Source organism: Ranitomeya variabilis, chromosome 4 (genome assembly GCF_051348905.1).
Source record: "Ranitomeya variabilis isolate aRanVar5 chromosome 4, aRanVar5.hap1, whole genome shotgun sequence".
NCBI classification, from domain to species: domain Eukaryota; kingdom Metazoa; phylum Chordata; class Amphibia; order Anura; family Dendrobatidae; genus Ranitomeya; species Ranitomeya variabilis.
In genome coordinates this window covers 279,402,121-279,427,010 of record NC_135235.1, presented here as the reverse complement: position 1 = coordinate 279,427,010, position 24,890 = coordinate 279,402,121, and the positions used below count along the sequence as shown (strand labels likewise).

The 24,890-nt window shown below is 46.2% G+C and overlaps 1 protein-coding gene across 1 annotated transcript in view; it reads left to right on the top strand.

Moving 5' to 3' along the window:
• Positions 1-24,890, top strand: part of LOC143764445 (tyrosine-protein phosphatase non-receptor type 11-like) — a 130,283-nt gene that overhangs the window by 78,644 nt on the left and 26,749 nt on the right. Inside the window, exon 3 of the mRNA XM_077250006.1 lies at positions 9,468-9,662. Coding sequence (XP_077106121.1) covers positions 9,468-9,662 — 195 coding nt within the window. The remainder of the gene's footprint in view (positions 1-9,467; positions 9,663-24,890) is intronic.

Sequence of the window (24,890 nt, the reverse complement as noted above, 5' to 3'; positions counted from 1 at the left end):
AGGAACGTGATTATGTTGTTGTTTTTTATTAATAGGCCAAACAGGGATAATTAGGTTAATGCGTTGAGGCGGTAGGCCAATCTGAACAAATGAGTTTTTAGTGCACGCTTAAAACTGTGGGGATTGGGGATTAATTGTATTAACCTAGGTAGTGCATTCCAAAGAATCGGCGCCGCACGTGTAAAGTCTTGGAGACGGGAGTGGGAGGTTCTGATTATTGAGGATGCTAACCTGAGGTCATTAGCAGAGCGGAGGGCACGGGTAGGTTGGTAGACTGAGACCAGAGAGGAGATGTAGGGTGGTGCTGAGCCATGGAGTGCTTTGTGGATGAGGGTAGTAGTTTTGTACTGGATTCTGGATTGGATGGGTAGCCAGTGTAATGACTGGCACAAGGTAGAGGCATCGGTGTAACGGTTGGCGAGGAATATGATCCTGGCAGCAGCATTCAGGACAGATTGGAGCGGGGAGAGTCTGGTAAAAGGTAGGCCAATTAGTAGAGAGTTACAATAGTCCAGACGAGAATGAATAAGTGAGACAGTAAGAGTTTTTGCAGAGTCGAAAGTAAGAAAAGGGCGAATTCTGGAAATGTTTTTGAGATGCAGATAAGAAGAGCGAGCCAGTGATCGGATGTGGGGGGTGAATGAAAGCTCGGAATCAAGGATGACTCCAAGGCAGCGGGCATGGATGACTCCAAGGCACTAGATAGCAGAAAAGCCGGTAATTCAATTGCCGGCTTTTCATTTCTCCTTCACAAACCCGACAGGATATGAGACATACAGTAAACCATCTCATATCCCTTCTGTTATCACATATTCCTCTTTACTAATGTAAGTGTCTCTGTGAAAAATTTGGGGTCTCTAGCTATTAAATTAAAGGGTTAAATCCCGGAAAAAATTGGCGTGGGCTCCCGCGCAATTTTCTCCGCCAGAATGGGAAAGCCAGTGACTGAGGGCAGATATTAATAGCCTAGAGAGGGTCCATGGTTATTGGCCCCCCTGGCTAAAAACATCTGCCCCCAGCCACCCCAGAAAAGCAGAAAAGGCACATCTGGAAGATGCGCCTATTCTGGCACTTGGCCACTCTCTTCCCACTCCCGTGTAGCGGTGGGATATGGGGTAATGAAGGGTTAATGTCACCTTGCTATTGTAAGGTGACATTAAGCCACGTTAACAATGGAGAGGCGTCAATTATGACACCTATCCATTGTTAATCCAATAGTACGAAATGGTTAATAAAACACACACATTATTAAAAAGTATTTTAATGAAATAGACACGTTGTTTTAATATTTTATTATAGTCTTAATCCACCTGAAGACCTTTGTCACCTGAAATAAAGTTAACCAAAACAAACAACAATATCTCATACCTTCCGTCGTTCAGTCTTGTCCCACACTGTAAATCCATCTGAAGGGGTTAAATCATTTTACACCCAGGAGCTCTGCTAATGCAGCTGTGCTCCTGTCTGTAAAACTTGGTGAATGATTAGAATGCAGGGGAATGTACTGTAGTTGCCTCGAGTCGTGGTGATGCACCCTCTGCTGGATGAACTCATATGAACTCGAGCCTGGGAACTTTTCAGAATATTTTCCCAGGCTAGTAAAGAGGAATATGTAATAAAAGAAGGGATATGAGATGGTTTACTGTATGTAAACCACGTCCCATATCATGTCAGGTTTGAGAAGGAGATAGGAAAAGCCGGCAATTGAATTACTGGCTTTTCTGCAATCCAGCGCTGAAATATATATTTTCACTCACTCAGGTGCGACGGCTGACACTCAGGAGGCACGTTCCTTTAAAGTTCACAGGGTTTATTACGTCATAAACCACATGGAAAAATAACAGCAAACAAAATAGCCTTAAGTTCAGGAAAAGCAAAACAGTGTCCAGTCCACCAGGCTCAGTCCTGTAGCGTTAACACACTCAGGAGGGTTTCACCTCCACACATGTCCCCTGTGTTAAGCATTTGCCTGTCTTATATAGAGCTAACCACACCCAGTAACCCATCACATGATTAGCCATGTGGTCTGACATCCCCACAGGTCCTGGAACACACATATATACATGGTTATATACAACAAAGAAATACTCCGGGCTACATTACAGCAACAAGGCACTTATGTGGCACATACCTCCCGTCGACTACACACCCTTTAGCCATGCTACATACCTCCCTCCTCTGCCTAAAGCCGTGGGGCTTGGCACTTTTCCCCACTAAACAAGGGATTCTTGATAGGGCATCCGCATTACCGTGCAGCTTTCCGGCCCTATGTTCCACATGGAAACTGAAGTCCTGCAGGGCTAAGAACCAACGGGTGACCCTAGCATTTCTACCCTTTGTTTCCCTCATCCATCTTAGTGGGGCATGGTCAGATATCAATCTGAATTTACGACCCAGCAGATAGTACCGTAACGTGTCTACCGCCCACTTTATGGCCAAACACCCTTTTTCCACGACTGAGTAGTTCTTCTCAGATGAGGACAGCTTTCTACTCAGATAGAGGACAGAATGCTCCTCCCCATGTAGCTCTTGGGAAAGGACTGCTCCTACCTCAACATCTGAGGCATCTGTCTGAAGAATAAATTCTTAAAGTCTGGGGCCATCAGAACGGGCTGCTTACATAGAGCCCCTTTCAACTCTTGGAAGGCTGAGTCTGTCTCTTCGGACCATTTAACCATCACTGATTTTGTCCCCTTTAGCAGATCCGTCAGAGGCGCAGCCACTGTGGCGAAGTTCGGGATGAACCTCCTGTAATATCCCACGATTCCCAGAAAGGCTTTAACTTGCTTTTTGGAGAGTGGTTTCGGCCATGTTTGGATTGCCTCCACTTTCCTGATTTGGGGTTTTATTTCTCCACGACCCACTATATAGCCTAGGTATTTAGCTTCTTCCTTACCCAAGGCACACTTCTTCGGGTTTATTGTAAACCCCGCCTCTCTTAAAGCATCAAACACCGCTTGGACTTTCTCCAGATGACTCTCCCAGTCCGGGCTAAAGATGACGATATCATCTAGGTACGCAGCAGCGTAAGCCTTATGGGGTGCAAGGACTCTATCCATAGCCCTCTGGAAGGTCGCCGGAGCTCCCTGTAGGCCAAACGGCATCCGGACATACTGGAAGCATCCATCAGGTGTCGAAAAGGCCGTCTTTTCCTTGGCTTCTTGTGCCATGGGGATCTGCCAATACCCCTTTGTCAAGTCCAAGGTGGATATATATCTGGCGTGCCCAAGCCTTTCGATGAGCTCATCAACGCGGGGCATGGGATAAGCGTCAAACTTGGAGACCTCATTCAACTTCCGATAGTCGTTGCAAAACCTCCATTCTCCATCAGGTTTTGGGACCAGGACAATTGGGCTCGACCAACCGCTCTTGGATTCCTCAATGACTCCAAGCTTCAACATACGCTCCACTTCCTTGGAGATAACTTCTCGACGAGCCTCAGGAATACGATAGGGCTTCACGTTCACCCGCACATGTGGCTCTGTTAGGACCTCGTGCTCTATGACCTTCATGTGTCCTGGCAACTCTGAAAACAGGTCCCTGTTTTTCTGGAGTAACTCCCGGCACTGCTGTTTCTGGGACTTCGATAGCGTCTCCGCTATAGTAACCGCTCCAACCTCACCTTCTGGGTTGCTTAACAACGATGGAGATACTGTTGGCTCTCTATCTTGCCAAGGCTTGATAAGGTTGACATGGTATACTTGGAATGGTTTCCGTCTTCCTGGTTGGTGAATTTTATAATTTACTTCACCAAGTTTCTCGACAACCTCATATGGCCCTTGCCATTTGGCCAAGAACTTGCTCTCCACCGTCGGAACTAGCACAAGAACTCGGTCTCCCGGATTGAACTGCCTCACTCTTGCAGACCGGTTGTAGACTCTGGCCTGAGCTTCTTGTGCCTGGAGTAGGTGTTCTTTCACAATAGGCATCACCTTTGCAATCCTCTGCTGCATCAGGGCCACATGCTCAATGACGCTTCTGTGAAGCGTGACTTCGGCTTCCCAGGTTTCCTTGGCTATATCCAGGAGTCCTCGTGGATGTCGGCCATATAGAAGCTCAAACGGTGAGAATCCTGTGGAGGCCTGTGGAACTTCACGAATGGAAAACATCAGGTAGGGTAAGAGACAATCCCAGTCTCTACCATCTTTCTCTATAGCTTTTCTCAGCATGCTCTTCAGTGTCTTGTTAAATCTCTCAACAAGGCCATCTGACTGGGGATGGTACACCGAGGTCCTCAACTGGGAGATTTTCAGGGCTTTGCACAACTCCCTCATCACTTTGCTCATGAAAGGTGTCCCCTGGTCAGTCAGGATCTCCTTTGGCAGACCTGTCCGGGAAAAGACATGGACCAACTCGCGGGCTATACTCTTCGAGGAAGAATTTCTTAGAGGAATTGCCTCAGGATAGCGTGTGGCATAGTCCAGGATGACTAATATATACTGATGGCCCCGGGCTGATTTAACTAAGGGACCGACCATGGCAATTCTCTCGAACGGCACCTCAATAATGGGCAGGGGCACAAGGGGGTTCCGGAAATGAGGAGTGGGAGCAGTTAGCTGACATGTAGGGCAGGACCTGCAGTAGTTCACTATTTCTCGGTGACACCCAGGCCAATAGAACCTCTGCACAACCCGTTCCTGCGTTTTTTCCACCCCTAGGTGTCCACCCAAGATGTGTGAATGGGCCATGTCCAACACCTTCCGTCTATATGGACCCGGCACTAGCAACTGCTCTACCAACTCCTCCCTTATTTTCGTGACCCGGTACAACAACTCCCCACTCATCAGAAAATGGGGAAATCTTGTGTCTGCCCCCGGCTCCTGTACCACCCCGTCAATAACTGTGACATTATTAAAGGCTTCCCTCAGAGTGGGGTCCCTATGTTGGGCAGTCCCAAAATTTTCACCGGTTACCTCTAACTCCATAGTGTCAGATGCAGGGGATACTTCCTCCTTATCCCCAACCAGCACACAAAAAGGAAACCTGTCTGTCTCTGGGTGTGGTGACACCCTTCCAGGTTTCACTGGTTCCCTACTCTTGCTAGGGAGCTCAGAACCTTTTCCCCACAAATCCCAAAACAGACAGAAATCCCGGCCAATAATTATAGGGTGCAACAAGTCCTGCACGACGCCAACTATGTGGGACTCAGTGCCACATGCCGTTTCAATGTCCACCCTGGCCAAAGGGTAGTCCTTAGCATCACCATGTATGCACCGCACACCAACCTTTCCCGGGACCAGGGTCACTAAGCTCCCTGAGTCTAACAGCGCCGTTGCTGCTCGACCGTTCACCCTTACGGGACACGCTTGAGGTCCCTCGTTGGGCGGAGAGTTCACACTGCAGGCTGGATACGCATAGTATGAACAACGGCGTCCCATGCTGCAGTCCATCTGCTCAGTGGTCTGGGAACAACGGGCAGCTATGTCCTGGCCCGTGGCACCTCCAGCAAATATCACCCGTAGGGACCTTGGGCACCACCTCCCCCGCCCTTTGTGACCTTGGACGCGCCACCCCTTTTTGGGACTCCGCAGCTTTCTGGGACCCCCAGTACGGCACGGGCTGCCTCCCAAAGCAGCCTTCCATCCCTTGGTATCTCTCGACCAGTCCGATCAGTTCGTCGGCATTCTGGGGATCACACTGGGCAACCCAAGTCTGTATGGACCTCGGGAGGGAATGCACAAACCGATCCATCACTCGTTCCACCATCTGTGCAGGTGTACATGACTCTGGCTGCAGCCATTTCTGGACCAGGTGCAACAGATCAAACATTTGAGAGCGAGGCGGTTTGTCCCGGTGATAGGCCCAGCTGTGAACTCTCTGCGCCCTGACAGTCAGTGTCACCCCCAAACGTGCAAGAATCTCGACTTTCAATTTGTGATACTCTTTGGCATCCTGCAAGGTCAAATCATAGTACGCCTTCTGGGGTTCTCCCGTCAGGTATGGCGCCAGTACCTCTGCCCACTGCTCTGGCGGGAGTTTTTCCCTCTCAGCGACCCTCTCAAACACCGTCAGGAAGGCCTCAACATCATCCCCGGGGGTCATTTTCTGCAATGCGCATCTTACCGTCTTCCGGACGTTGGTGTCATCAGCCACACCTGGGGTTGGGGCACTCGTCTTGCCCTGGATGGCGGTTGCCAGAAGCTGCTCCTGCTGGTTCTGTTGCATCTGCTGCTGTTGCTCCTGCTGGCTCTGCCGTTGCTCCTGCTGGCTCTGTTGTATCTGCTGCATCAACAGCCTGTTGGTCTCTTACTGTACCTGCTGCCGTTGCTCCTGCTGTGATTGCAACTGGACCAAGTGTTTCAGCAGTTCCTCCATTTTCCCCGGCTGGCTTACAACAGACTTGACCCAGGACATTCAATAAGACTTTCGTCACATGGAAAAATAACAGCAAACAAAATAGCCTTAAGTTCAGGAAAAGCAAAACAGTGTCCAGTCCACCAGGCTCAGTCCTGTAGCGTTAACACACTCAGGAGGGTTTCACCTCCACACATGTCCCTTGTGTTAAGCATTTGCCTGTCTTATATAGAGCTAACCACACCCAGTAACCCATCACATGATTAGCCATGTGGTCTGACATCCCCACAGGTCCTGGAACACACATATATACATGGTTATATACAACAAAGAAATACTCCGTGCTACATTACAGCAACAAGGCACTTATGTGGCACATACCTCCCGTCGACTACACACCCTTTAGCCATGCTACAATATATATCTAATATATAATTGCCTAGAATACTACTTCCTGCAATTTGTGCCAACTTCCGTGGCTTTGTCTGGAGCTAATGTCCGGAGCTAAGTGACGTCACCAGTGTCCTACACCCAGGCAGAGCACAGGGGCCCCAGGCAGCATATGGGGCCCCAGGCAGAGCACAGTGGCCCCAGGCAGAGCACAGTGGCCCCAGGCAGAGCACAGTGGCCCCAGGCAGAGCACAGTGGCCCCAGGCAGAGCACAGTGGCCCCAGGCAGCATATGGGGCCCCAGGCAGAGCACAGTGGCCCCAGGCAGAGCACAGTGGCCCCAGGCAGAGCACAGTGGCCCCAGGCAGAGCACAGTGGCCCCAGGCAGAGCACAGTGGCCCCAGGCAGAGCACAGTGGCCCCAGGCAGAGCACAGTGGCCCCAGGCAGAGCACAGTGGCCCCAGGCAGAGCACAGTGGCCCCAGGCAGAGCACAGTGGCCCCAGGCAGAGCACAGTGGCCCCAGGCAGAGCACAGTGGCCCCAGGCAGAGCACAGTGGCCCCAGGCAGAGCACAGTGGCCCCAGGCAGAGCACAGTGGCCCCAGGCAGAGCACAGTGGCCCCAGGCAGAGCACAGTGGCCCCAGGCAGAGCACAGTGGCCCCAGGCAGAGCACAGTGGCCCCAGGCAGTGCACAGTGGCCCCAGGCAGAGCACAGTGGCCCCAGGCAGAGCACAGTGGCCCCAGGCAGAGCACAGTGGCCCCAGGCAGAGCACAGTGGCCCCAGGCAGAGCACAGTGGCCCCAGGCAGAGCACAGTGGCCCCAGGCAGAGCACAGTGGCCCCAGGCAGAGCACAGTGCGGTGTTTCAGACCCCCTGTGTGATGTCTGGGGCCCTGTTCTTAAGTATATTAAAGATTAAAGTAACGTATATTAAAGTATATTATAGATCAAATTTGACACGTTTATGAGCACCATTGAGTGATATACTCAAGAATGACATAATTTTTCAACATTTTATGGTTTCAAACTGTAAACACTCAGAGTTTTTTTTACTTCAACCAGAAAACCTTAACGGTTCATAAAAAACTTGACTGTTCAGGATATGATAAAAGTCATAGTATTCTGAATCTTTAACTTATAAAGATACCTTTACATGGGGTGATTATTGGTTCCAGAGAGGCTTTCGGCCGATAATCGTACACATGGCTGGTGACAGGACAATACAATATAAACGTTCAAAGGTAAACACTGATAACATTAAAATCTAATATATAATTGCCTAGAATACTACTTCCGGCAATTTGTGCCAACTTCCGTGGCTTTGTCCGGAGATAATGTCCGGAGATAAGTGACGTCACCAGCGTCCTACACCCGCTCAGGGTGGACAAAGATATATGCCTTCGTGGTGCGCGGCACTTTTCTGATTGGTCGCCGCCTGCCGCGAGCGACCAATCAGAAATGTGCCATACTGTCAAGAATTGTCAAGAGCTGGTGAGTGCAGCCATTTTTTGTTCTTTCTTACTATTATTTATTAATTGTATTATTCTTACATTTGAATAAATAAAGTATATATGGATTCTAGACTCCCGATTCTTTAGAATCGGGCTGCCATCTAGTATATATATAATTTTAATGAGTATTTGAGGCCATGGATCCATTGTATGTCAGTTTTGCAAGTCTGCGAGAAAATATCGCAATACGGATTACATACGGAGGATGACATGCATAAATTACGCTGCCACACCCTGCCTACGGATGACATACGGATCACTATTTTGGGAACATTTCTGCGTATTATGGCCGTAAAAAAACGGACCGTATTTTCATACGCCTAGTGTGACGCCGGCCTAATATGCTTGTTTGTTTTTTTTCCTGTTTTCTACATACCAAAAATTCTAATTATTTAATTCAAAGTTGGCAAATATTCTAGCCAGGATCTGCAGTTGCAGTGCTACATGTTATTGGAAACAGTAAGTAAGTTTGCTGCAGTTTCCCACTCCCTTAAAAGGAGTTTGAAGAAACAAACTTGACAGTATAAACTAAACGCACAGCCTCGTAGGTGATATAGCTCCTATAAATATGGCACTTTTAGCACTTTAATCGCTGCCTCCAATCTACAGATGGTAAAGTATTCAAATATGCTAATTACGGTGTTTGGTGCACACTGGGTGTGACAAAGAGGCTCCCTGCGCCCTTCTCACTTGACCCACTTCCCTCTTTGGTGTTTGACAATATCTACTTGCTTTACCTTGTCTCTCCAGGTGAACCAGCACTGTCACTCACCACTGAGCGAGGCTGAGTTATGCAAATCCAGTGGGCAGAACAATGTATCAAGCCTCTTAGTTACACCCGGGGTGCACCAAATACCCAAAGTGGTATATTTGATGATTTTTCACGATCTGCTGAATGGAGGCAGCGATTAGAGCAATAAAAGTACAATTTTTATAGAGGTGGAATACCCTAGAAGCTTGTATGCTTAGTTTATACTGTCAGTTTGGGCTGACACACTCCCTTTAACAGCTCAGTAATTCCTATACAATACTGTGGGATGATTCACTTTTCATGAAGCTGCTTGATTTAATGTCTGTAACTTCATGGGAAACAGTTGGCAAGGTTTTAAGATCTCGGCACCGAATCCTGCAGAATTATGAATACAGCTCTGAAATGTAAAATGGGCCTCTTACTTTTATATATCAGTTAATAGGAGTGAATGCTGCAGCAGGACTTAATAAATGTAGGCTTTGCTGTTGTTTGACACTTTTTTTTTTTTTTTTTTTTTTTGCAGGAGACATGATGAAGTCACACATATTAAAATCCAGAATACGGGTGATTTCTATGACTTGTACGGAGGAGAAACGTTTGCCACGTTGGCTGAGCTGGTGCAGTATTACACGGAGCAGCAGGGTCTTCTGCGAGAGAAGAACGGAGACGTGATCGAGCTCAAGTACCCGCTGAACTCGCAGGATCCCACATCGGAGAGGTGAGAGCTGCGGGCGCCGCTCTTCTGCCACACTGCTGCCATCTGTGGGTCATGACTGGTATTGGTCCTGTGCCAGGAGATGTTCTCACTATCAGCGGGTATCGTATCTGTGTCCTAGCCTAATGACCGGTCACATGCACGATATCTGCCGATGGTGCCCTCATCTCTGCGGGTGATTGGGTCGTAACCCAATCGGCATCACATTCTTCCATTGCGGAAGAGAGCGGTGACTGAGAACCAGTCTAATGCCTGAGAGTGACTGCTACCTCGGACTCTCCCGATTGTCGCAGGAGGCGTCATTTATGTGGTTGATTTAAAGGGCTAGTACTGTGACTAAGCATTCCAATATCCTAGTGAGCCAAAGAAAATATAATGGCAATTTTTCAACTGGAATCAGATTTTTTTTTTTTTGCATAATATAGTATATACCGTAATGCAAATGATCGCAGGTTCAAGTCCCATAGAGGTAATGAAGAATAAAGTGACATTTTATTTTAAAATATTTTTTCAATTTTTATTTTATTTTAATTAATGTGTATCAACCCTCACCCTCCCCCTCCATTCTCTATATAAAAAAAAGTAAAACAAATTTCATATTTGGCATCACCAAACATGTAAAGAGTAATTTATCAAATTATGTAATGTTCTGTAAAAGTTGTGGTGGGGGGGAAGAGAGGCTTGCCATATTTCAATTGCCTATACTTATTCCCCCCTATTTTATTAATTCATTATTTATTTTTCTATTATCTGTTAGGTTTTTTTTGTTTTTGTTTTTTTTCTTGCTTGACTTTTTTTTTTTTTTTTTTTTTTTTTTCCCCTGCAAAACGTTAAACTACATTTATGATTAAATCAATGGTGTTGCTCAAAACTACAAATTGTCCTGTAAAAATCAAGACGTCATACAGCTGTCGGCAGAAAAGTATATATAAAGTTATGGCTCTTAAAAAGCGGTAAAAAATAAAACAAAAGCGCAAATGCAAAACAGCGCCACTCTTGTTTACAGGTTGTGTGTGGTATTACATCTCAGCTCTATATATTTTTTTTTTTTTTGTTACTTCAATGTAGCTGAGTTACAATACCAGACACAATCTGAATCCAAAAAGGTGTTTATGATTTCCCAATCCTGGATAATCTTTAATTTTGAGATTTTGCTCGTCCCAGTAACAGATTCCATCGTATGGCCTGTTCTCAGTTAAGTCCTCATGTCCGGCATTTCAGATTTTACCCCTGTGGGTTATATTATATTTTTATGTAGCGCCTTCAGGTTGCGGTGGTATGGGCGTGAATTGTCCTTGGTCGTGTTGTCTGGCGGCAGGAGCGAATGGTGCGGTCTTCACCGGAGACTCATCCATCACGCCCTGACTCTTTCACCATCTTTTTTGTATATAATTATTTTTTTCTCCCTTCCTGACGAATAAATAAAACATTACAACAATTGCACGAAAGTCATAAAATAAACCTTGTTGTTGATCCTGAAGTGGTCGTCACCACGCCGTCCTATTGTGCCAGAAAGGAGCAACGCGAACCCGGCGATCAATGGTCAATAATATTTCTGGAGGAAACCTTTGACTTAATGCGCTTCTGAGTGCTTTCTGGGTAGAAATAATGTAAATGTGCGATGGAAAGAGCCGTCACTTAGGATTTAATTTTACTTGTTAAATATTGAGCGCAGCAGATTTCCGCACATTGTTTCTCCGCTTTCCCCATGGAGTAATGTAAAAGCGATCCTCCTCCATCTTCCCCTGATGTACAAGAGTTCTACACTTATATACAGTCATATGAAAAAGTTTGGGCACCCCTATTAATCTTAAGCTTAATGTTTTATAAAAATGGTTTATTTTGCAACAGCTATTTCAGTTTCATATATCTAATAACTGTTGGACACAGTACAATAAACCTCATTTCAAGGCAGAAACATTACTAACAAAATGTGCAATCTGCATTCACACAAAATTTGACAGGTGCATAAGTATGGGCACCCTTATCATTTTCTTGTTTTAAATACTCCTACCTACTTTTTAATGACTTACTAAAGCACTTTTTTTTGTTTTGTAACCTCATTGAGTTTTGAACTTCATAGCTAGGTGTATGCAATCATGAGAAAAGCTACTTAAAGTGGCCACTTGCAAGTTGTTCTCCTGTTTGAATCTCCTCTGAAGAGTGGCATCATGGGCTCCTCAAAACAACTGTCAAATGATCTGAAAACAAAGATTCAACATAGTTGTTCAGGGGAAGGATACAAAAAGCTGTCTCAGAGATTTAACCTGTCAATTTCCACTGTGAGGAACATAGTAAGGAAATGGAAGTACACAGGTACAGTTCTTGTTAAGGCCAGAAGTGGCAGGCCAAGAAAAACATCAGAAAGGCAGAGAAGAAGAATGGTGAGATCAGTCAAGGACAATCCTCAGACCATCTCCAGAGAGCTGCAGCATCAACTTGCTGCAGATGGTGTCACTGTGCATCGGTCAACTATACAACGCACAGTTTTTTTGCCGCCATGCATAACGCCTTTTTGTATTACCAAACAACTCAATCTTGGTTTCATGAGTCCACAGGACCTTCTTCCAAAAAGAAATTGGCTTCTCCAAATGTGCTTTTGCATACCTCAGCTGACTCTGTTTGTGGCGTGCTTGCATAAACTGCTTCTTTCGCATCACTCTCCCATACAGCTTCTCCTTGTGCAAAGTGCGTTGTATAGTTGACCGATGCACAGTGACACCAACTGCAGCAAGTTGATGCTGTAGATCTCTGGAGGTGGTCTGAGGATTGTCCTTGACTGATCGCACCATTCTTCTTCTCTGCCTTTCTGATGTTTTTCTTGACCTGCCACTTCTGGCCTTAACAAGAACTGTACCTGTGTTCTTCCATTTCCTTGCTATGTTCCTCACAGTGGAAATTGACAGGTTAAATCTCTGAGACAGCTTTTTGTATCCTTCCCCTGAACAGCTTTGTTGAATAATCTGTTTTGAGGAGCCCATGATGCCACTCTTCAGAGGAGATTCAAACAGGAGAACAACTTGCAAGTGGCCACTTTAAGTAGCTTTTCTCATGATTGCATACACCTGGCTATGAAGTTCAAAGCTCAATGAGGTTACAAAACCAAAAAAAGTGCTTTAGTAAGTCAGTAAAAAGTAGGTAGGAGTATTTTAAACAAGAAAATGATAAGGGTGCCCATACATATGCACCTGTCAAATTTTGTTTGAATGCAGATTGCACATTTTCTGTTCGTACAATAAACCTCATTTCAAGGCAGAAACATTACTGTGTCCAACAGTTATTAGATATACGAAACTGAAATAGCTGTTACAAAAAAAACCATTTTTATATAACATTAAGCTTAAGATTAATAGGGGTGCCCAAACTTTTTCATATGACTGTTTTTTTTTGGCATTCTCGGGTGAATTAACCCGGAGTTAGTTTTATGCCCTTTTTATCTCCTGGGGCAGCGATATATTTGGCTCAGTGGGTATATTTATGCATGTCCGGGACAGACTGGGCCTAAAATTCAGCTCCGGCATTTGAAATCACGCCAGCTGTACCTGTCCCCAGATTGGGGTCTCTAACTTCTCCCATCAAAATATGTACCCTCTTGATATATTGCAGTCATCATATGATATGGCCTTACAATTGCTCATTTTGCCTCCACATCCAGCGCCATTGTGCTCCACATCTCGGTGATGTTACCACCATTCCGCCTAGTTTCAAAGGTCCTCGTGGGCAGGGAAGGTTCCTTCCTCATTATGGGAGTGGCTTCCCATTTATGCCAATCAAAAAGGTGGTTTGGCAAGTAACATGTTATATATAAATAAAAGGAGCAAGGAGATGGCAAATCATGTGTACATGTTTAGTGACTTCTCCACAGCCTCAGCCTTATCGCAGTGCAAACTTGCTTTACCTGGTGGTTTCCGGTGCAGACGAAGAGGACAAGAATGGTGCATTTGGGGTCTAAATTCCCTTTAAGAGTATGCAGAGATCTTTAAAATGGGGAAACGATTAGAATTTCAAAAAAAATTTAATTTTGCAAAAGTTTGCATAAACTAGAAATTTATATTCTTGGAGTGCCCTCTTGGTTTGCCCTGTTTTGTTTTTTTTTACCTCCTGCGTTGTTGCCTAGCACGCTGTAAACACATTGCGCAGGATTTCGAGAGGCTTAGGATGTCTTTCCGTCTTCTCCCATATGTGATCGTATTACAGACCGGACTGATCTTGGCTGAACGCGTGTAGGTCTGAAAATGCACAGGCTTTCTACTTGTAAAAAGGCAAAAGCATCCTACCACTTCCTCTCCGGTGGTATTTATAGTGGTGGATTGTTGTCCTCCGTGCCATTATTGTACAGAGTCAAGCTTGATGATTAAAATAGGATTTTACTGGTTGAAAAGGATCAAAATGGCTCGTCAGAGGATCACAGCATCTGCTGTATCCATCCTGTAAAAGAGCGTATTTCTGGGGCAGCAGAGCCCTTGGCACGACATGGACTTCACAACGGGACCCGAGCACAAACCTGTACAAGCAAGACATGTGCATGGAATAAATGCCCAAAGGGACTGGGATCTCGCGTCAGATCCTGCTCCAGAAACCATGTTCTATCTTGAAGGCCATCTCAGATTTGCGGTTTGATGAGTGTTGGTAATTAGTTGTATAATTGTCTCCTTTGATGGTAAGAACTTTTACTCCAGATTTTGTCTGCAAGGACACAGCTGCCCAGTCCATGCTGAGTAGGAACACATGGTTCTCCAAAAATTAATCCTCACGATTGTTAGATGTTACACGTTTTAAGTAGAGTTGTTTTATGGTCAGTCGCCGATGGATATGGAAAGTCTCTTACGAACTGTGGAATGAGGGCTTCTGTTTGTAAAGCTCAATAGAGGGATCTTGTAGGATGGAAGTGTAGGAGTTTTGGCCAAAATGACTAACTCTGGAGACTCTCCAAAGAGCCTTCATACACGACTTAAGTTTCAAAGCCGAAGTCATATGGCAAGTCTCTGAAAAAGGGTTCATATTGACTTTTAGGGTTGGTAATTCCTACGGTTGGCACTGAAAACCCTGCTTTTTTTTTTGTGAAGAGGTATCTTACATAGTTAATATCCCAGGGGGGAGCATTGAGTGGCCCTTTATCTCCCCATCGCAAATTGGGGTCCTCCATAATATGAAAGCCCTTCGACCCACCTCCAGCTTATCTAGACATTTTACACAATTGTAACTTTTTGGGAAAGAGGCTTTTTTCTGTTCCCCATTACTGTTCCCAGTGGACAAGTTTTACATACATCTATAGCTGGGGGGAGTTTGGTGTAAAAGAAAATGACTAGCTAGCTGAACAGAGCCCAGATTGGTGGACCTCAACCCCATCCAACACCTAGAATAGAGATTGTGAGCCTGCTCCTTTCCTGGAACATCAGTGTCTGCCCTCACAAACTCTCTTCTGGATGAAGGGGCAAAAATGTCCTAATTTGTCTCCAAAATGTTGTAGAAAACCTTCCCAGAAAAGCGGGAGCTCATTTTTAACTCAATATTTAATTTACTCGGACTCCCATGACAGCACGACGAGAGAGGGGATCCGCCCATTAGGAACAGGAAACCTACAGATACAAAAGGGCGGCACCTCTCCCCTGCATCAGTTGGTTTCCTGTTCCTAAAGGGATGGGTGCCTACAGATTGATCTTAAGGAGCCCAGGCCGGCCGGACCGAATCTGGTAGCGGGGGGGGTCTCCTACCTCGGCCGGTGCGGAGAACCCTGGAGACGCCACGGTGGTCCTGGCTGGACTGCACGCGGTGGCGTTCGCAGCAGGGAGCGGAGTCCAGAGGATTTTCCTGCCTCCATCAGCATCAGCGCCGGTAAGTATATCCCATTGGTGGTGCAGCGGTGCGGTGAATATGGGGTGCCGACGTCAGGACTGTGTGGGTGAACACCCGGAGCGCTGCGGTCCGTCCCCGGCGTCCTGCACCGCTCTCAGCGTGTGCTGGAGCATTTCCGGGTGCGGTGACGAAAGGGGGCGGAGTTAGTAGCCGCTTCCGGGTCGCCGGGTGTCTGCGCATGCGCAGTCAATCCAAGATGGCGGCGCCCATCGCATCCTGAATGCCGGCTTTTCCCACAAGGTTTCCTGCCCTCCCTGCTGTATCCTGAGCCAATAGGGTAGCGCTGGCCTATCTGCTGACCGGATCCAAGGGGGATTTAAGCAGGTGACGACTGCAGAGCCCTGCTTTTGGTCGCAAGTCGTAATGGAGAGTGGTGGTGAGCAGCAGCAGCAGCTGCTGGATGAGGTGCGTCAAAAGCCCAAGGACAAGGACAGAAGCGACCAGTCCAGTCGAAGAAGCTCATCCGCAAAAGGATCCAGAGCTTCGGCTAGGAAAGAACCCCCTCGTATTCCGGGGAAGAAAAGCACGGACAAGTCAAAGCATAAGGAATGTGCCCTCTGTGGGGTCCCCTTACCTGATTCTTGTCCCAAAAAATTATGTGCCCCCTGTATACAACAGACGGTGAGGTCTACAGGAGTGGTTGGGTGGAAGTGACATTAGGTCAGATAGTAGTTATCACCTATATTGTCCTCCCCTAGGTAGCGGAAGAATCTGTGAGTGCGGCTAACCTGAAGGAAATGATCCGTTTGGAAGTAAGGGAATCCCTACGGTCCCTATCCCAAGCGGGAGGTTCAAAACATAGGACCCCCCTGGACTCTAATTCTTCGGAGGAAGAAAGAGAAGAGGGTGCCTATCACTCAAGTCCTTCCTCCTCTTCTTCAGATGAGGAGTCTGGACGATACTGTCTACCCCTGGATAGAATTGACAAAGTCGTCAAGTCTGTTAGAGGCACAATGGGTATAGAAGAGCCCAAGCCGCAGCCCTCAAAACAGGATATGATGTTCAGCGGATTGGATCGTAAAAAATATAGATCTTTTCCGGTGAACAAAAAGATCCAAGACTTGATTCTCCGAGAATGGAAGAAACCCGAGAAAAAGGGTTCCTTACCGCCAGCATTGAAACGCAGGTACCCTTTTGATGATCCGGTTGTGGAAACATGGGATAAAGCCCCTAAGCTGGATGCGGCGGTGGCAAAAGCGTCAAAGAAAGCCTCATTGCCATTTGAGGATATGGGGACCCTCAAGGACCCCCTTGACAGAAAGGCAGATACTTTCCTTAAAGGAACCTGGGAGATGGAGGCGGGATCTCTAAGACCAGCAGTTGCTGCGACGTGTACAGCCAGGTCTTTAATGGTCTGGCTGGATCAGTTAGAGTCCCAGCTCAAGGACGGGGCTTCCAGAGATTCCATTCTGAAGGCTTTACCAACAATGCAGAATGCTGCGGCCTTTCTGTCAGACGCATCTGTGGACTCAGTCAGGATGGCGGCTAGAGCGGCAGGACTCTCCAACGCGGCTCGTAGGGCTTTATGGTTGAAGTGCTGGTCAGGCGACATTCAATCCAGAACTAAGCTCTGCGCCATCCCGTGTAAAGGAGAATATCTCTTTGGACCAACTCTGGATGAGTTGCTGGAAAAGGCGGGGGATGATAAGAAGAAATTTCCTAATCCGTCTTCAGCATCCTACCGCCGGCCCTTCAATAAGAGGAGATTTGGTCGCGGGAAAAAACACGGATCCTCACCCTCTAGAGAGAGTTTTAGATGGGAGGATAGACGCGGAAGAGGTACGGGCTATATGTTTCGCCGTTCCTCGAAAGAACAGAAAAAACCGGACCAATGACTAGCAATCCCTGTAGGGGGTAGACTGTCAGCATTCTCCTCAGCTTGGTTTGACATTACGAACAGTAAATGGGTCCAAGGCATTATAGCAAAAGGTCTAAGACTTGACTTCGATCACTGGCCTCGAGATAAATTTAAATTAACCCCTTAACATTCCTCCCCCCTTGAGCAAGCAGCCTTGGAAGCAGAAGTCACGAACTTATGCTCCAAGAATGTTTTGATTGAAATCAAGTATCAGAAAGAGGGAGGGGATTTTACTCTCCTCTGTTTCTGATCAAGAAGCCAGACGGATCGTTTAGAACGATCATAAATCTCTAAGGCCTTAATAAATTTCTGACCAATGAATCGTTCAAAATGGAATCAATTGGTTCAGCAATAAAAATGTTGTTTAAACACTGCTTCATGGTAGTTGTAGATTTAAAGGATGCATACGATCATGTCCCAATACATGAAGATTTCCAGAGATTCCTGAGGGTAGCTGTGTCAATGGGGGGACAAATTAGTCATTTCCAGTTTAGAGCTCTTCCCTTTGGCTTATCAGCGGCTCCTAGGGTGTTTACCAAGTTAGTGGCCGAAGTCATGGCGCACTTACGAGAGTCTGACATCTTGATTGTCCCCTATTTGGATGATTTCCTTATAGTTGGGAGTTCGGCAGACCATTGCCTCTCTCAGCTAAAGGTAACCACAACCAAACTTGAGCATCTGGGGTGGATTGTGAATTATGAAAAATCCCGATTACAGCCCCAGAAAATACAGAGATTCTTAGGACTGTTGTTAAATTCAGAAACCCAACTGTTGTCTTCCGCCCGACAAGTTGTTACACATCCAACAACAGGTGTCTAGAGCAACTGATAATCCATCCATGACACTTAGACAAGCTATGTCACTGTTAGGATCTCTAACCTCGTGCATTCCCGCTGTCCGTTGGGCCCAATTTCACACCAGACCTTTACAATCCGAGGTACTGGTTAATGATAGAATCTTACAAGGGTCCTTGCAAAGTCAGATTACTTTGGGTCCAGAAGCACTGACATCTCTTAGATGGTGGCTAATCAATGACAATTTATCGGCAGGAGTTCCCTGGGTGACACAGGCGACACGTATTGTAACGACAGACGCTAGCCCTTCAGGTTGGGGAGCACACATGGATGACATGATAGTTCAGGGTCTATGGAACCCCCTAACATCAGCCTCCTCCAACCAAAAAGAGTTAATGGCAATTGAACTTTCAGTTAAAAAATTACTCGTATATCTGCAGGGTCACCACGTCAAGATCCTCTCGGAAAACCAGGTGGCGGTCGCGTACATAAATCACCGGGGTGGAACTCATTCCGAATCACTAATGAGAGTGACAGATCGTCTATTCCAGACTGCGGAAAACCATTTTCTATCTTTAACCGCACTGCATATAAGAGGAAAAGAAAATGTGAAAGCGGACTTTCTAAGCCGCAACACCCTGAGACAAGGGGAGTGGTCTCTAAACGGTCTCGTGTTCAACCAGATTGCCCACAAATGGGGACATCCAGAGGTGGATTTATTTGCCACCAGGGACAATCGAAAGACAATAAAATTCTGTTCCCTAAATCCCAGGGAGAATCCTCTGGCGGTAGACGCCTTTCTGATCAGTTGGGACTTTCGGCTGGCTTATGCGTTCCCCCCGCTGGCCCTGATACCTCTGGTAATCAGGAAGATAAGAGAGGATCGGGCAAGAGTTATTTTGATTGCCCCATTCTGGCCCAGAAGGGCCTGGTTCACCTGGCTCAGGATCATGTCAGTGGAAGACCCCTGGGTGCTTCCGGACATTCCAGATTTACTCTACCAGGGTCCGATCAGCCATCGGCTAAAGAATCTCCATTTAACGGCATGGAGTTTGAGAGGGCGTTACTGAAGGACAAAGGGTTCTCCCCAAATTTGATTGAAACCCTTATGAAAAGTAGAAAGCAGATTACGACAACAATCTACGCTAGAACCTGGCGGAAATTCCTGGCCTCTTCTGATTTTAATTTAGAAGAGGGAATACCTATAAAACAGATCTTAGAATTCCTGCAAAGGGGCTTAGAGCTAGATCTATCCACTAGTACCCTAAAGGTACAAGTCTCGGCCCTAGGGGCCTTGTTTTCCTGTAACATCGCCAATAATTATTGGATCTCAAGGTTCATTAAAGCTTCTAGTAGGGCTAGACCCATACATAAGGATAGATCTATGCCTTGGGATCTTAATCTAGTCCTGTCAGCATTGACTAGAGCCGTTTGAACCATTACAATCAGCTTCAATTAAGGCCTTATCCCTTAAAGGCCCCGTCTCACATAGCGATTTACCAACTATCACGACCAGCGATACGAACTGGCCGTGATCGTTGGTAAGTCGCTGTGTGGTCGCTGGGGAGCTGTCACACAGACAGCTCTCTCCAGCGACCAACGATCAGGGGAACGACTTCGGCATCGTTGAAACTGTCTTCAACGATGCCGAAGTCCCCCTGCAGCACCCGGGTAACCAGGGTAAACATCGGGTTACTAAGCGCAGGGCCACGCTTAGTAACCCGATGTTTACCCTGGTTACAAAAAAAAAACAAACACTACATACTCGCATTTCGGTGTCCGTCAGGTCCCTTGCCGTCTGCTTCCTGCTCTGACTGAGCCGCCGTACAGTGAGAGCAGAGCGCAGCGGTGACGTCACTGCTGTGATCTGCTCTCACTTTCCGGCCGGCAGTCAGAGCAGGAAGCAGACGGCAAGGGACCTGACGGACATCAGATGGTGAGTATGTACGGTTTTTTTTTTTTTTTTTACATTTACGCTGGTAACCAGGGTGTAAACATCGGGTTACTAAGCGCGGCCCTGCGCTTAGTAACCCGATGTTTACCCTGGTTACCAGTGAAGACATCGCTGGATCGGTGTCACACACACACCGATTCAGCGATGTCAGCGGGACCTCAACGACCAAAAAAAGGTCCAGGCCATTCCGACACGACCAGCGATCTCGCAGCAGGGGCCTGGTCGCTGGTACGTGTCACACATAGCGAGATCGCTACTGAGGTCGCTGTTGCGTCACAAAACTAGTGACTCAGCAGCGATCTCGCTATGTGAGACGGGGCCTTAAGACAGCATTTCTGGTAGCGATAACATCTGCCCGTAGGGTAGGAGACATACAAGCTCTCTCCAGAATTTCCCCTTATACAGAGTTTCTGCCAGATAGGGTAGTCCTCAGACCGGACCCGGCCTATTTACCAAAAGTATCATCTCGGTTTCACAGGTCACAGGAGATAGTGTTACCATCTTTCCTTCCTAACCCCTCCAACCCTAAGGAAGAACTACTCCATACGCTAGACGTTAGGAGATGCCTGTTAGAATACATCTGTTACCGATACATGGAAGAAAGATAATGCGTTATTTTTATCTTTCCAAAATCTTGGAAAGGGACTCAGGGTATCAAAGTACACACTAGCGAAGTGGATTAGGGAGGCTATCTCTTTGGCTTATACTGCAGGTGGGGGTCCGACTCCGCAGAATCTGAGGGCGCATTCCACCAGAGCCATGGCCGCATCCTGGGCGGAGAAATCTGGAGTATCAATCGACCAGATATGTAAGGCGGCCACATGGTCATCCCCGTCCACCTTCTTTAAACACTATAGGTTGGATTTAGGGGCCTCCTCTGATCTCGCCTTCGGGTTAAGGGTGCTGCAAGCTATAGTCCCTCCCTAAGGTAGTGTTACATCTCTGTAATTCTCTCGTCGTGCTGTCATGGGAGTCCGAGTAAAGCATTAAGCTACTTACGGGTAGCGGCATTTCTCGGAGGCCCATGACAGCACCCTTAGTTCCCTCCCTATTTCACGTGGGGGTTGCACTTCCTATATTGTATATATCTCACGTATGATACCCAGTTCCAATATATTGGTTAAAATTTTGTATATAAATTGTATATAAAGTATATTTTTGTGTGCCACTAACCGCGGTAGTCCTCTCAAGGCTCTGAAATACAACTGATGCAGGGGAGAGGTGCCGCCCTTTTGTATCTGTAGGTTTCCTGTTCCTAATGGGCGGATCCCCCCTCTCGTCGTGCTGTCATGGGCCTCCGAGAAATGCCGCTACCCATAAGTAGCTTAATGCTATCTATGGAAGTCCGGACGTGATACAAGCTCATGCAGGTGTGATGTGCAAGGCGACCAATAGTTTTGGGCATAGTGTTACCATCAATAAGATCAAATAGGAATTTGTGACTCCAGTCATTAGTGTGCTCCGAATTTGACAAAAACAGTCCCATTGCAGATTATGGACCTTCTGCGTGTTTAATGTTTGCAGACAATATCTGTAACAAAGACTTGCCACCGCCCCCCCCCCCCCCCCCCTTTTTTTTTTTTTTTTCTTTTTTTTTTTTTGTCGTAGTCACTAACTAAAATTCAGATCATGGTCTGTGTTAAAATAAAAATGGCCAGCAAACAGCCATTCATGTCCTTTTGATTGTTGGTGTAGAATAAGTCTTGTGTTTTTTTTCTCATTTAATCTAAAGGGGAAAAAAAAAAATAAACGTTGGTAAAAATGGAACTCTGGCCCAAAAATGGATGAAAATTGGATCAAGATGATTTTACTTATCTCCTTTATTGAAGTATTAAAATGTTGTCACTGTAATAATCAGTTGTGTGGTTTGTTTTTTTTGTTTTTTTTAAATAGATTTGTTGGTAACATTATATTGTGGCACTTGCTTGTGATTTTCTGGCACTTACTAACAATTATTAGCCAGTCCCAGAAAATAATACGTTTTGGGCTACTTTCACACTAGCGTCGGGCCGAGGTCACCGATGCTAGCGTTGTCTCCACTGCACAACGGGGGTAGCGGATGCATTTTTCCAGCGCATCCGCTGCCCCATTGTGAGGTGCGGGGAGGTGGGGGCGGAGTTCCGGCTGCGCATGCGCTGTCAGAAAAAGCGGACCGTCGGGAGCAAAAAACGTTACATGTAACGTTTTTTGCTCCCGGCGGACCGCCACAACATGGCGCAACCGTCTCACAACGGTTGCGACGTGTGGCAATCCGTCGCAATGCGTCGCTAATGTTAGTCAATGGAGAAAAAACGCATCCTGCAAGCACTTTTGCAGGATGTGTTTTTTCTGCAAAACGACGCATTGTGGCGGATTGCAGTTAACGCTAGTGTGAAAGTAGCCTTAAATGTTGTCCTCCGTGTCCTTCATCAGACTGAACTGGCTTCCTGTGAAAAAAATAAATATATATATATATATATATATATATATATATATATATATATATATATATATATATATATATGCTGCGGATGGAGGAGGCTGATGGGACAGGTTTGGTCCTCCAATGGAAAAACTGCTCTCCCATGAAGAGGGTTTTTTCAATTTGCAGATGCCGATAGAACAGTCTGAGTAAGATGATGGGTTTTCCTGAAGAAGTTGTCATATACTTGGAACGCATTGAAATAAACCATCATCTTACTCGCCATATTGGGATATATGTCTCCATTCTTTCGGCCGCACAGGATATTGTCCACTAACTCTCTTTACAAGTCTGATAGAACGGTCTGATCACATTTTCCTCCATCAGCTTAAATTCTGTGCACTGGGGTGCCGTGCAGCCTGGGGGAGGAGAAGGAGAACTGTGCAGCCTGGGGGAGGAGAGCCTGTAAAACTTATGATTTTGTGGCACTTACTAATAAATAGTAGTATGTGCCACAAAGTAATTTCCCCAACATATTCCGAAATGTTACGGCAGCCGTTAGATTGACTTTCTTGCCGTGTGTCCTCTGCAGCATTTTCTGTAATTTATTGAGACCAAAGCGCCGGCATTATCATATGCCTCCAAATAATAAAACCCGCAAATGGCCGTCAACAAGGCCGTTCAACCACTCTGGTAAATGGAAGCACCGCTGGTTAATCCGGGGAAAGTCTCGTCGGTTGCTGCCGGATTACGTGGGGAGCGATTTACCGGCCGCTCGTTCTTCACTTCTGCTTGTTTTGATTTTCTGTTACAATAGAGACTTCCCCGTAAGAGCAGCGTGGGCTTAATCCACTCACCGGTTTTTGGCATCCTTGGGGAATATTATATAAACAGCATTTAATGGTTTTTTTTTTTGTAATTTTTTTTTTACAAAGTCATTGTATTCAATTAATTTGCAGCACGTTACTTAATGGAATTGAAAGCATCCAGCAACATAGGCCGGTTATACAATTCATTTGGATGTGAAAATGTTCATTTTCTATTGAAAAAGGTGCTACGCTCTGTTAGTAACTGTGGGGGCGGTTGTTCACGTTGGTTTTAGTTTATGGATGCTGAATTGATTAATAAGTGCATCTACTGCTTTAGAGGAAATTTTACTTCTAGGCAATCGGTTAAATGGCAATTCCATAATATAAAATTAAAGGAAACATATTGTGTATTTTGTTTATCGGGCTTCATCCATTTTTATCCTGTGATTAAGGATTTGTTTTATTTTTTTGTAAGTGAATATGGGGCAGTCATCTTGCCTTTTAACTTCTGTTAGCAGCATTTTAAATAGGGCACATGGACTATAGGAAGCAATAAACAGGCTCTGAATCATTGACTTCCATGGCAGAATGTTGTCAGTGTGCCCTGTGAGCTGTGCGGAGGTCACTGTACAGGAAGAGGTGGAGGTGAGCTGTGCGGAGGTCATTGTACAGGAGGAGGTGAGCTGTGACATCACCTGTTGTGAATGGTGGATCCTGCGTTATCTACTGTATATAGAGGTGTTATCAGTCATTGTACAGGAGGAGGAGGTGAGCTGTGACATCACCTGTTGTGAATGGTGGATCCTGTATTATCTACTGTATATAGAGGTGTTATCAGTCATTGTACAGGAGGAGGAGGTGAGCTGTGACATCACCTATTGTGAATGGTGGATCCTGTGTTATCTACTGTATATAGAGGTGTTATCAGTCATTGTACAGGAGGAGGAGGTGAGCTGTGACATCACCTATTGTGAGTGGTGGATCCTGTGTTATCTACTGTATATAGAGGTGTTATCAGTCATTGTACAGGAGGAGGTGAGCTGTGACCACCTATTGTGAATGATGAATCTTGTGTTATCTACTGTATATAGAGGTGTTATCAGTCATTGTACAGGAGGAGGAGGTGAGCTGTGACATCACCTATTGTCAATGGTGGATCCTGTGTTATCTACTGTATATAGAGGTGTTATCAGTTATTGTGATATCTACTGTGAATGATGAATCCTGTGTGATCATACATCTAATGGGCGTCAGGCTCTCTAGACCAAGGCTTTTGATGACCTCTTTTTATCTGTATCTTTAACCCCTTCCCGACCTTTGACGCATACGCTGCGTCATGAAAGTCTGTGCCTTCCCGACCTATGACGCAGCGTATGCGTCATGGAGGGATCGCGTCCCTGCAGATCGGGTGAAGGGGTTAACTCCCATTTTACCCGATCTGCAGAGACAGGGGGAGTGGTGCTTCAGCCCAGGGGGGGTGGCTTCACCCCCCCGTGGCTACGATCGCTCTGATTGGCTGTTGAAAGTGAAACTGCCAATCAGAGCGATTTGTAATATTT